The sequence below is a fragment of the Canis aureus genome, chromosome 19, assembly GCF_053574225.1.
Source record: "Canis aureus isolate CA01 chromosome 19, VMU_Caureus_v.1.0, whole genome shotgun sequence".
In the NCBI taxonomy this organism is placed as follows: domain Eukaryota; kingdom Metazoa; phylum Chordata; class Mammalia; order Carnivora; family Canidae; genus Canis; species Canis aureus.
In genome coordinates this window covers 53,516,919-53,527,459 of record NC_135629.1, presented here as the reverse complement: position 1 = coordinate 53,527,459, position 10,541 = coordinate 53,516,919, and the positions used below count along the sequence as shown (strand labels likewise).

The following is a 10,541-nucleotide window of genomic DNA, read 5'->3' as shown; positions in this document are numbered from 1 at the left end:
CCCACGTCCCACCCGCGTCCCGCCCGCGTCCGACCCGACGGGCCCAGGTCCTCAGGGCGCGGCGGGGAACCGGTCCTTAAAAGCAAACCCTAAAAATAAATAAGCGTGAGTCTCGGCAGTCGTAGGGCTAATGTCCAGCAGCAGTGGCGGGGCCGACTCAATTCACCAGCAGCGAATGCTCCTCCGAGGCGTCCCTGCAGGAGACGCGGTGTCAGCCGGCCAGGCGGGCGAGGGCAGCAGTCCCCTGGGGCGCGCGCCCTGCCCCCTGCCCCCTGCCCCCAGCCCCCGGCCCGCCCCGCCGTCCCCAGCTCGAACCTGCCGCAGCAGCAGAGGAGGCTGCAGGCCGAGCCGCTCCCGCGGCGGAACTTGCCGGAGGTGGGGCTGTCCTGGCACTGCGCGATGTAGGCCTGGAGCTCGCTCTCCTCTGCGCCAGCGCCGCCGGGGTGCTGGGGAGAAACGCAGGCTGGCCCCTTTGAGGCTGGCCCTCCCCACTGCCTCCTCTTCCTCGTCTGCCAGCCCTGGAGATCTCCTCCCTGTGAGTGGGCCACAACCAAACTCCCCACCCCACCGAGCCTTTACAGTCGAGGTCTCCTCCACCTGTCATTCCTCAGAGTTTGCTTCACCTGGAGACATCCCCTGGCCCCTGAATATGTGCACAACCCGTTATCTCCGTCAGCTGGTGCCCTCTGTTGCTGCTCCAGCACCCAGAACCATACCTGACACACGCTGGGTGCCTAGATGGACACATCTACCGAGTGGTGGCACACAGTGGGAGCATGTCTGGGCTTGAATCTCCAAGGCTGATACACCATGTGTGACGTTTGGGTGCTAGAGCAAGACCCATGCAGGCTCCTTGGGCCCGAGTGACAGGAATATCTGTGGGACGACTATATCCACACTTGGGGGGGGGGGGCACCCATCTGCATCCCCAGCCACAGCTCCGGCTTTCAGCAGAGCCTTCACCCTCCTCCCAACCTGGTAGAGAAGCCATCATCTTGTCCCCTAGTCCTTTCAGGCTACTGGGCCTTTGTTTTGGCTGTTCCTTCACCCTGGTGCTCTCTCATCTTGTTGATCCAGAAGTTTCTGAGATGATAGAAAGGTCCGCTATCTGTGCTGTCCAATCTGGTAGTCACTAGCCATTAAGCTTTTGGGCACTTGATGGGTGAATGGTGTGAGTGAGGAACTGAATATGGAATTGTATTTCACTTCAATTAAGGTCAAAATTGAAATAATTATGTGGCTAGGACTACTATTAGCACATCGTAGAAACTTTCCTGGACTTACCCCCAATACCAGTCTAAAAAGCAGGGGATCCCTCTGTAACCTTCATCCCTCTCACCAGCTGGTCGTCACACTTCTCTTCCTGTATCACCCACTTTGCCTAGTGGTCTGGGGATAGTCTGTATACACCACCTTTCCTAGATACCCAGCGCAGGGCTTGAGGGTAGGCCCTCAGATACATCTGCTAAAAGAACTGTATCTACTTGCCATCCTCACATTCTACTCCAACCCCTCTCCCTCCAACCCATGCAGCCTGCAGGACCCACCACCATTTCCCAGACCCCAAGAGCTCCCACCCAGGCCACCCTCCAGGACAGAAGGGTTAGGAGCAGGGCTTCTGGAATCACACAGTCCTAGGTTGAGCCTGGCTCCACCACTTAGTAGCAGACCTCAGGCAAGTCACTAAAACTCTACAGCCTGGTTTCCCCGTTGGTCAAAGCAGACATAGGAACCTTACCTGGCCAGAGCCCTCACCTTGATAAAACTGAAAATGTGGCAGCTGTGATCGGCACCTCCAACCCCACCCCTCTTCTGGCTTCTCAGTCTCCTACCTTTTCTCCCCGAGGCCTTCCCTCTTCACCCTGCCTCACGCCCCCTGAGACCCTGCTGGGGCCAACTCCAAGGGACCTGCAGCCCCAGATTCAAGGCCGTTATGTGCGTGCTGGCCCCTCATGGAGACAGGCTGGGGGAGGGCAGGCGGGCTGGTGCTGACCTTGATGGTGTCATAGGCTCCAGTGATGAGCGCAATGAAGAGGCTCAGCACCATGTAGATGAAGAGGCTGATGAAGGAGTAGAGGTAGAGCTGAGAGAAGAGCCAGACGAGGCTGCTACGGCCCTGCTGTGCCTGCATTGCGGCGAACGTCACGAACATGTCGTCCCCGTTGATGAGTGAGAACAGGCATTCCGACACCATGGACAACGAGCGAAACTGCCAGCAGGGCAGTGGGATGGTGGGGTCAGAAGGAGCCATGGGCATAACTGGGGGCTGGGGACAGGGTGGGGTCACTGGGGGTCAGAGGGAACAATGGGCAGAACTTCTGCAGACCTCCTGGTAAGGCACCAGAGGTCAAGGTGGGTCATTCAGTGTCCCCAGATCAGCAATCGACAGACCAGGGGTCAGAGTGTTTAGAAGTGGGCTTCAAGAGGGGAGACAGGAACCCCTCGACTGAGTCATAAGCACCATGCCCCGGACAGCCCCTACCTTCACATGGTATGGCCCCAATACGATCCAGCCACAGAAGCAATAGCCCAAGTAGATGACAGCCACACAGCAGCAGAAACGCATGACGCTGGGCAGTGCCACCCGCAGTGTGGCAATGAGGATCTATGGCAGGTAGATGGGGCAGGGGGCCACAATGAGGGTGTGGCCACAACCTAGGTCAGCCTTGCAATGGGGAGACGACAGGGGGTGAAGCAGGCAAGGCCTGGCTGTAGTTACACCAGAGTGGCCACAAAAGCTGGAGATAGTTTAGAAGGGGCGGGGTGGGGCTGAGGGGGGCCTAAGGACATCCCATGGCTGGACTCAGCTGTGGGGATATGAAGGTGCAGGCTCCCGTGGCTCTGGGTGGGGTGCAGTGACAAGTATGTCTGGAGTGGGTGGGTATGGGGAAGAAGACGGGAATGGCCGTCTATGGAGGCTGGTGCTGCTGGAAGTATACGAATTTATCTGGGGGAAGGAAGTGAGAATTGGGGAGCATATGGCCACCACCCGGAAGGTCCAGCCTGCACATACGAAGCTTACATTGTACTTATGGAAGAAGGTCAGATAGCGGATGACGCCGACCCAGACGAGCAACGTGGAAGTGCCCAAGAGGATGCTGCAGACGTCATAGCTTGCCAGGTTCTAAGGGGGAAGCAGTGTCAACCCCATCTGGCCTGGCTCTTCCCAAAGGCATGTGGCTCCAGGCAGGCATGGGGTGGGGGTGGGGGGCAGGCAGTATAAGGGACCAGGGCCTGGAAGGACACATCAGGCCCGGGGCAGACCCTACCTTGGCTTCGATACCAATCTTCATGATGGTGCCCGAGATGGTGAGCACATCGCTGGTGACCAGCAGGATGTACCAGCCGTTGACAAATTCCAGCCGCTCCCAGAGGCTGATGACCCGTCCCCGCTGCCGCCACATGAACCCAACGAACTCCTGCAGGAAGCAGGTGGGGTGAGGGCCTGCCCAGACAAGTGACCCTCTCTCCCTCAGCCCTTATGGCCCCAGAGCTGGGAGAGGCTGGCTTGCAGCTCTCACATTCTGCAGCAGAAAGCCACGGAGCAGCGAGCGGGCACACAGCAGGAAAGAGAAGGCACAGATGAGGATCACGACCACATCGAACAGGAGCCGGAAGCTGTTGTCTCCTGGGGGTGGAGAGGACCTGGGTAGGCCTGGGAGTGGCCTGGGGCCTGGGATGATGAGGGATGGGGCTGGGCCAGGCCGCGGGGGCCGCAGACCTGGTTGTGGCTACCCACCCAGTGGGCTTTAGGGGTTACCTGGGTGAGTCATGAACTGGGTTCATGCCAGTCTGGGGCTTGGGGGATCCCTGGGCAGGTCGGGGCCCCTGCTAGCACCGGTCTGGGGGGTGGGGGCTCACCGTGCCTGAAGACACTGGGGTGCTTACACTCCTGGATGTGAGCCTGGGTCTCCAGGCTGATGGGGACACGCCCGCTGTGCGCCTTATTGTCAAAAGTGATCTGCAGGGGTATGCAGGGCAGGAGGAGCCAGATTACTCTTGGCAGATTACACCCTGGCAGACCTAGGTTCCCAGACCCACATGATGGCTGGTCTGGCCCCATCTCCCTTTTTTTTTTTTTTTTTTAAGATTTTATTTATTTATTCACGAGAGACAAAGAGAGAGACAGAAACATAGGCAGAGATAGAAGCAGGCTCCATGCAGGGAGCCCAATGTGGGACTCGATCCCTGAACCCGGGATCACACCCTGAGCCAAAGGCAGATGCTCAACCACTGAGCCACCCAGGCATCACCCCCCCATCTCCCTTAATTAGCCCCAAGCTGCCCTAGGCCAAGTGTCCCCAACCCCCAGCCTCAGGAGCCCTGTGGGCAACTCCTATCACTGGCAGGCCTGCCACCCTTGTCCTGGACGCCGGGCTTACCAGGACACTGAAGGTGTAGCAGTCTGGAATTTCATTGTTGATCAGGCTCTGGAGATTGATGGTCTTCAGCTGGAAGTGGATGGTGACGTTGATCAGCCTGGGAGGGAGGATTCAGTGAGGGAGAGGGACTCAGGTCCCTCCTGCCGCCCCACCACCACCAGCGCTCCTGCCCCATGCGGACTCTGCAGCTTGCTGAGGAAGTGCTCACACACAGGCATCAGCATAGCCTTCCTCTCCGCCTGTGGGGGGCGGCCAAGGATGCCTGGCATCCTGCCTCCCCCCCCACCCTTGGCCCAGCCCTGGAGGCCCCCTCCCTCAGGCAGTACTTGTGGAATTTGAGCGTGAGGTTCTTGTAACTGGCGCTGCCGTCCGAGAGGGAGAGATCATCACTGGGGGGCACAAGGGGTCTCTCAGGGGGGTCCACCCGGATGCAGTCTGAGGACAGGGAGTCAGGGAAGGGACACTGGGGGCGGGAGAGGCACAGGCAGGTCTCCCCAGAGGCCCCAACAGCCCCCTTCCCTCCTCCACTTCCCACTACAAACTGAACATTCGTCCTTCCCCACCATCACCCCTACACAGGGACCAGTTTGTCTTACTCCCTGCACAGGCCCTAGGGCCTGGCCCTCAGTAGCCCCTAAATATTTGGTGAATGATATTAAAACACAACTCTTGCATTTTTCTGCAAACCAAGCCTTCTACAGAGAACCCTGCAAGCATTAAATTATTAATGAGCAGGTCAACCCTATCTTCTAGATGAACGGGAAGCAGAACTGGGATTGTAACTCCAGCAGCCGGCGCTACCAACAGCTATACCCTGGCGCGCCTACTCACCAGTGACAACCATGGGATCAATGTCAAAGGTGTCGTTGGCTGGGTCCACGTGGCCTCGGTGGTAGTACTGCTGGCAGAGGGCCAGGGCTGAGCCATTAGCCCAGGGGCCACCCCCGCCCCGCACGTAGGCATAGCGGCCTAGCGACACATCTGGGAGCATCAGGTACTGTGGGCAGAGAGGAGGAGGTCTGTCAGCCCTGCCCACTCTCCCCCGCCTGCCTGCCTGCCCCCGCCTGCCCGCACCTGGTCCACAGCGTGGAAGATGGCCTGATAGAGCTGCTCCCGTGTGTAGGCCGCAAAGGTGTCATCCGCCCCATCAGAGTAGCCCAGCAGGAAGAGATGCCGGAAGGCAATGGTGTTCTCCTCCCGGAATGTCACTGCCAGCTGGTTGCTGAGCCCGAACAGGATGAGCTGGTGGGGGGAGTGGGGATTGACAATGATGGGATGGGGCTCCCCTCAGGGCACGAGGAATGCCCACCATAAATTCCCAGTGAGCAGCACACAGCAGGCGCTCGTGTATCTCATGGTGACAGAGGCCAATGTTCGTTAGATGCTTACCAGGTGCCAGGTTCTGTGCTAAACCCAAGCCTACAGGGCAAGCAGCACTGTTGGGCCCTTTTACCAGGAGGAAATCAGAAGTGTGGTAACAGACCCTAAATCACAGCACCAGACTAGAAGCTCCTTAGGGCAGGGGTTGGGTCGGATTCATCTTGGGGTCCGCAAAGCCCACCACAGGGCAACTGTCAGCCACTGGGTCAGTTCTCTTTGAGAGTCAACATGGCATCAGCCTGTTGGAGTTGAAGTGCCAGCTCCCCATGCGTGGTTGCTGTGTGACTTTGGACAAGACCTTTAAGCTTTCTTGAGCCTCAGCTGCCTCATCTATAAAACAGCACCAATAGCAGTTGCCAGGATCTCAAAGGGCATCTGTGAGGTTACAAGGAGCTGTTCCCACACAGATCTTAGAGGGTTTCCTGATTGATTACAGCCACTGTCACTGTCCTGATGCTGCTGTGGGTTCAGGACTGAGTTCTGACTCCAGGACTTTCTCTTTCAGGAACAGAAGCGACCACAGATGGTGCTCTGCTGGGCCCCTGTGGGACTCACCTGCACCGTGACCACCAAGATCTTCACTACTTGCAGCATCAGCTTGAAGGGCTTGCGGCCTTTGGCCCGAAATTTGTCACAGGGACTCATGAAGAAGTATTTGAGCCGACGGCGGAGGTCTTCCTCTTCTGGGGGGGGCGGGGAAGCCCCAGCCCGGGTGCCATACCCAGGACTGGGGGTTAAGAGGCGCTCAGTCTCTGCGGGAATGGGAAAGAACGGTTGGGACCAGACCCAGGCAAGCCCACCTGCCCACAGGGTGAAAGAGTTCCCAAGCACCAGCCAAAGAAGAACTCTGAGAGATCTGAGAAAACCCAGAAAATCTGCAACACTGTACGTGTAAATGCAGCAGTACTGCTCAGAGATTATAAATTCAGATTTGGGGCTCCAAAGGGCCTGAGCTGATTCCTGACCCTGCTGCTCACTGGCTTGGCCAGGGCAGTCAGCCTCTGAGCCTCAGCCTTCTCATCTGCAGAATGGGGCGACAAAGCCTCTCACCCGGAGGCCGGGTATTTGATGCCTACAAGGCATTAATCGCAGGAGCTGGCTTGTAATAGGAATGTCAGGAACATCCCATCTTTGTTCCAGACGTGGATTTGTGGGAAGAGAATGAATTCCTTCCACTGGCTTCCCACAGGGCACTCAAGGCTCCAGGGCTCATCCCAACTCACTCCAGCCTCCAGGCATGAGCATAGAGCTCAGCTACATTCCAGGTTTTTTCTGGTCAAACAGCCAAAGGACTTTTCCATTCCTCATGACCTGGCCCATCCAGTTGACGCTCACAAGCCACAGGCCCAAGGGAACGGAGATTGACAGGAACAGTAACAATGACAGAACACACTTGCTGAAGACTCACTGCATGCATGCCAATGGCTGTTATTACAGCACTGCCTGTATGTCAGTTCATAGCATCTTCATTAAAGGCATCAGCTTCTAGAACTCTCCCAGCGCTAGGACAGAATCCCAGACCTGCCACTTCCCAGTTGGGGGATCCTGGACATCCTTCAAAGCCTCCATCTTCTCTTTTGAAAAGTGGAAATAGGGGCACCTGGGTGGCTCATTCGGTGAAGCGTCTGCCTTTGTCTCAGATCATGATCCCTGGGTCCCAGAATCAAGCCCCACATCCCGCTCTCTGCTCAGCGAGGAGTCTGCTTCTCCCTCTCCCTCTGCCTGCCACTCGCCCCGCTTGTGTACTCTCACTCACATAAACAAACAAATAAATAAAATCTTAGAGAAGTGGAAACTTAAAAAGTCTACACTGAAGGGAGCAACTGGCTGGCTCAGTGGGAAGAGCATGCATCTCTCAGCCTCAAGCCCTATGTTGGGTGTAGAGATTACTTAAAAATAAAAAACAAAAATAAATAAATAAATAAAAGGTCTACCCGGAAATCGATCGAAACTCTGAAAAGTGTTCTCTGGATGAAGTGAGACAAAACAGATAAAAGCCTCAGCTCAGCCCACAAGTCTCAGTGATTCTTCAGCAAACAGGGGCTATTCTGAGCACTGCTGTTTCTCTGCACTCCTGATCAACCTAAGAGAAAGGTCCAAGGTTTCAAACTGCTGGGGTCACAGCCGGTCACAGCAGCCCAGGACCATCCCTGACACACCCCCACCACCCCCACGGGGAGAACCTTGCTTCTTTCCAGGGCTTGGCTGGCCGCCTGCCTGACACAGCCGCCGGGATGAATGGGGAGCACCGTCAGAACCTGTCCTGCAGGGTGGCCAGCTCCTGGCGGGTCCCTGTGGAGCTTGGATGCTGCTGTGGTTGTTTACAAGATAGTTGGATGCGAAGCCAGAGGGCGGGCCCGCCTCCCTAGCTGGGGTCAGAGTTATCCTACCAGCAGGGACAGCTTTCAGGGATCTCGAGCTAGCTCAAGAAGGGAAGACCAACACAAAAGAGCCTTCCTCCAGGCTCCCCCCTGAGAAGCAGAGAGCGGAGGCTGGGCATTCACCGCCTGAGTTCAAGCAAGCTGAGCTTCCACGGCTTTGGACTTAGGAGATCGAGTCAGGCGCCCGGTTCAGGCAGGGTCTCCCCCACCCCGCCCCCGTCTGAGTTTAGAGGAGCAGAGCATTGCCTCGAGAATTGGGGAAGGGAATCCTGGGAGTTTCACGTGAGGGCTGGAGACGCTGGTGCCCGTTCTGGGTTCTGGCAAAGCTGAGCAATCGGAACTACGCTCCGGACGGACGCAGACCGCGGGCACCTCCGCGGGCACCTCCGCGGGCCCCCCCGCTGCCTGAGCCTCGGAACTCCGAGCAGAGCCTGGGTCCGGGGAGAGCACAGCAGCCCCGCACTCCAGGGCCGGAGGAGCTGGCGCCGCCCCCGCCGCGCAGGTTCCAGGAGCCACCTGTCCCGATCGCCACCACCGCGGAGCTGAGAGGCCGGCACCGGAGGGGAGGCACGGGAGCCCGGGAGCCCCGCCGCCCGCGCTCGGGGTCCCGCGGGGCCGCGCGCGCGCCCTCACCTGAGCCGCGCCGGCCCACGGGGGCCGCCATGCCGCGGCGGGGAGCGCCGGACGCCGGCGGGCGCGGCGGGGCAGCCAGGGTCCGAGTGCCCGCCGCTGCCGCTGCTGCGGCCTCGCTCCCTCGCGGTGCCGCTTCAAACCCCGTCGCGTCAGCTGACTCGCGCCGCGGTCACGTGGCCGGAGCGGGCGCCCCCACCCCCTGGAAGCACGTGACCGGATCCCGTCCCACCCCCTGCGCCACGGCAGGCCCCGCGGCCGCAGCACGCATGCGTGCCTCAGCTGGCTCCTGGCGGGCGGCGGGCGGCGGGCGGCGGGCGGCGGGCGGCCTTGAGGTCCTAACGCCGACGGCCGCGGTGTGCTGGGGGATGGGCTGGCTGTAAGAGGGCCACCGTGGGTCCGGCTCGGCCTGGCTCCCTGTCATGCCCGCGTCCCGTGCCGAGTTCCTGAGCTCCACGTTCCGTGCTTGACCCCTTTCCCTCCGCAGAGTCCGGCGATGACCGTGCGTCCCGTCTCATGGCTGCCTCCCCATCCTCCCAGAAACCCCGCGGTTACTCTCAGCTCTTTGCGCTTCTGCTCCTCTCATCTGAACTGCCAGCGAATCCCACTTCCTTTCCTAAGTATGTCCCAAATAGGATCACTTATCCGCACTCGTATGGCCCTCAGCCCAGAGTCCCCCCAGATTCCTGGCCTGCACCGCTGCAGCAACCTCCTCCCTGGCCTGAGGCTCCCACTCCTGACCCCCTCCCGTTACACCCTCCAGGCAGCAGCCAGAAGCATTTTCCAAGAGTAATTCGTATCAGTCCTCTGCCCCAACCTGCCGATGTCTTCCCATTGCTCTGGGATGACAAAGTCCCACCTCAGCCTAGCAGGGCCCTTTGTTCTGGCCCCCATCTGGTCTAGCTTATAGCTCAACGGCCTCAGGGCCTTTGCACTCTTGCTTTGAAGCATGCTGGTTAAGAGCCCAGGCTCTAGTGGACGCCTGGGTGGCTTAGCAGTTCAGAGTCTGCCTTTGACTCAGGGCGTGATCCTGGAGTCCCGAGATCGAGTCTCGCATTGGGCTCTCTGCATGGCGCCTGCTTCTCCTCCCTCTTCCTATGTCTCTGCCTCTGTCACTCATGAATGAATAAATAAAATCTTAAAAAAAAAAGAAAAAAAGAAAAAAAGAACCCAGGCTCTGAGGTCCAGTTTGGACTAAATCCAGGCCCTGCCAACTGCCACTTCTACGTCTTCCAAAGAGTCCCTTAAACTCCATGTGCCTGTTTACTCATTTGCAAAATGGGGATACTTAGTCATAGTTACCTGCTTCATAGAGCTGTTGAATTAAATGAGAAAACACCAGAGCCTAAAATGCAAAAGCACTGCACGAGGCTGGCAAACAGTACTGACAATTAAAGTAGTGCTGTTGGGATTATGGAATCCTTTCTCAGGAAAGCGGTCCCCTCACGTAAATCAGAAGTCTTGATCTAAAATGCCTGGGTGGCTCAGCGGTTGTTTGCCTTTGGCTCAGGGCATGATTCTGGGGTCCTGGGATTGAGTCCTGCATCAGGCTCCCTCTGGGGGACCTGTGGGGAGCCTGCTTCTCCCTCTGCCTCTGTCTCTTATGAATAAATAAAATAAATAAAATCGTAAAAAGAAAAAAAAGTCTTGATCCTTTTGCGGATCATGAGCGTGATGAGTATTCATGCTGTTGTGTGAGATTCGTCTCTTCCAAACCTTGCTATGTCCTTTGCACATTACCTGTCTGATGGGGGTGTTGGGGATACAA

The 10,541-nt window shown here is 57.9% G+C and overlaps 1 protein-coding gene and 1 non-coding gene across 3 annotated transcripts; one reads left to right on the top strand and one right to left on the bottom strand.

The window, feature by feature from the left end:
• Nucleotides 1–20: 20 nt before the first annotated feature.
• MCOLN1 (mucolipin TRP cation channel 1) lies at nucleotides 21–8,929 on the bottom strand. Of its 2 annotated transcripts, XM_077860091.1 has the most exons (14): nucleotides 8,777–8,929; nucleotides 6,318–6,514; nucleotides 5,457–5,624; nucleotides 5,214–5,379; nucleotides 4,709–4,817; nucleotides 4,383–4,479; nucleotides 3,862–3,961; nucleotides 3,522–3,628; nucleotides 3,270–3,419; nucleotides 3,023–3,124; nucleotides 2,483–2,605; nucleotides 1,994–2,209; nucleotides 316–446; nucleotides 21–194 (listed from the first exon to the last, which is right to left on the bottom strand). In XM_077860091.1, exons 1-14 carry the CDS (start codon nucleotides 8,805–8,807, stop codon nucleotides 158–160), a joined length of 1,734 nt encoding a protein of 577 aa, XP_077716217.1. In that variant the 5' UTR covers nucleotides 8,808–8,929; the 3' UTR covers nucleotides 21–157. The 2 variants fall into 2 exon arrangements, with proteins under 2 accessions (XP_077716217.1, XP_077716218.1); XM_077860092.1 differs by lacking the exons at nucleotides 3,522–3,628; nucleotides 3,862–3,961.
• Nucleotides 8,930–10,423: 1,494 nt separating this feature from the next.
• On the top strand, nucleotides 10,424–10,523 carry LOC144291271 (small nucleolar RNA U13). Its single transcript, XR_013358584.1, has one exon. It is a non-coding gene; the product is annotated as a small nucleolar RNA U13 (small nucleolar RNA).
• Nucleotides 10,524–10,541: the final 18 nt, after the last annotated feature.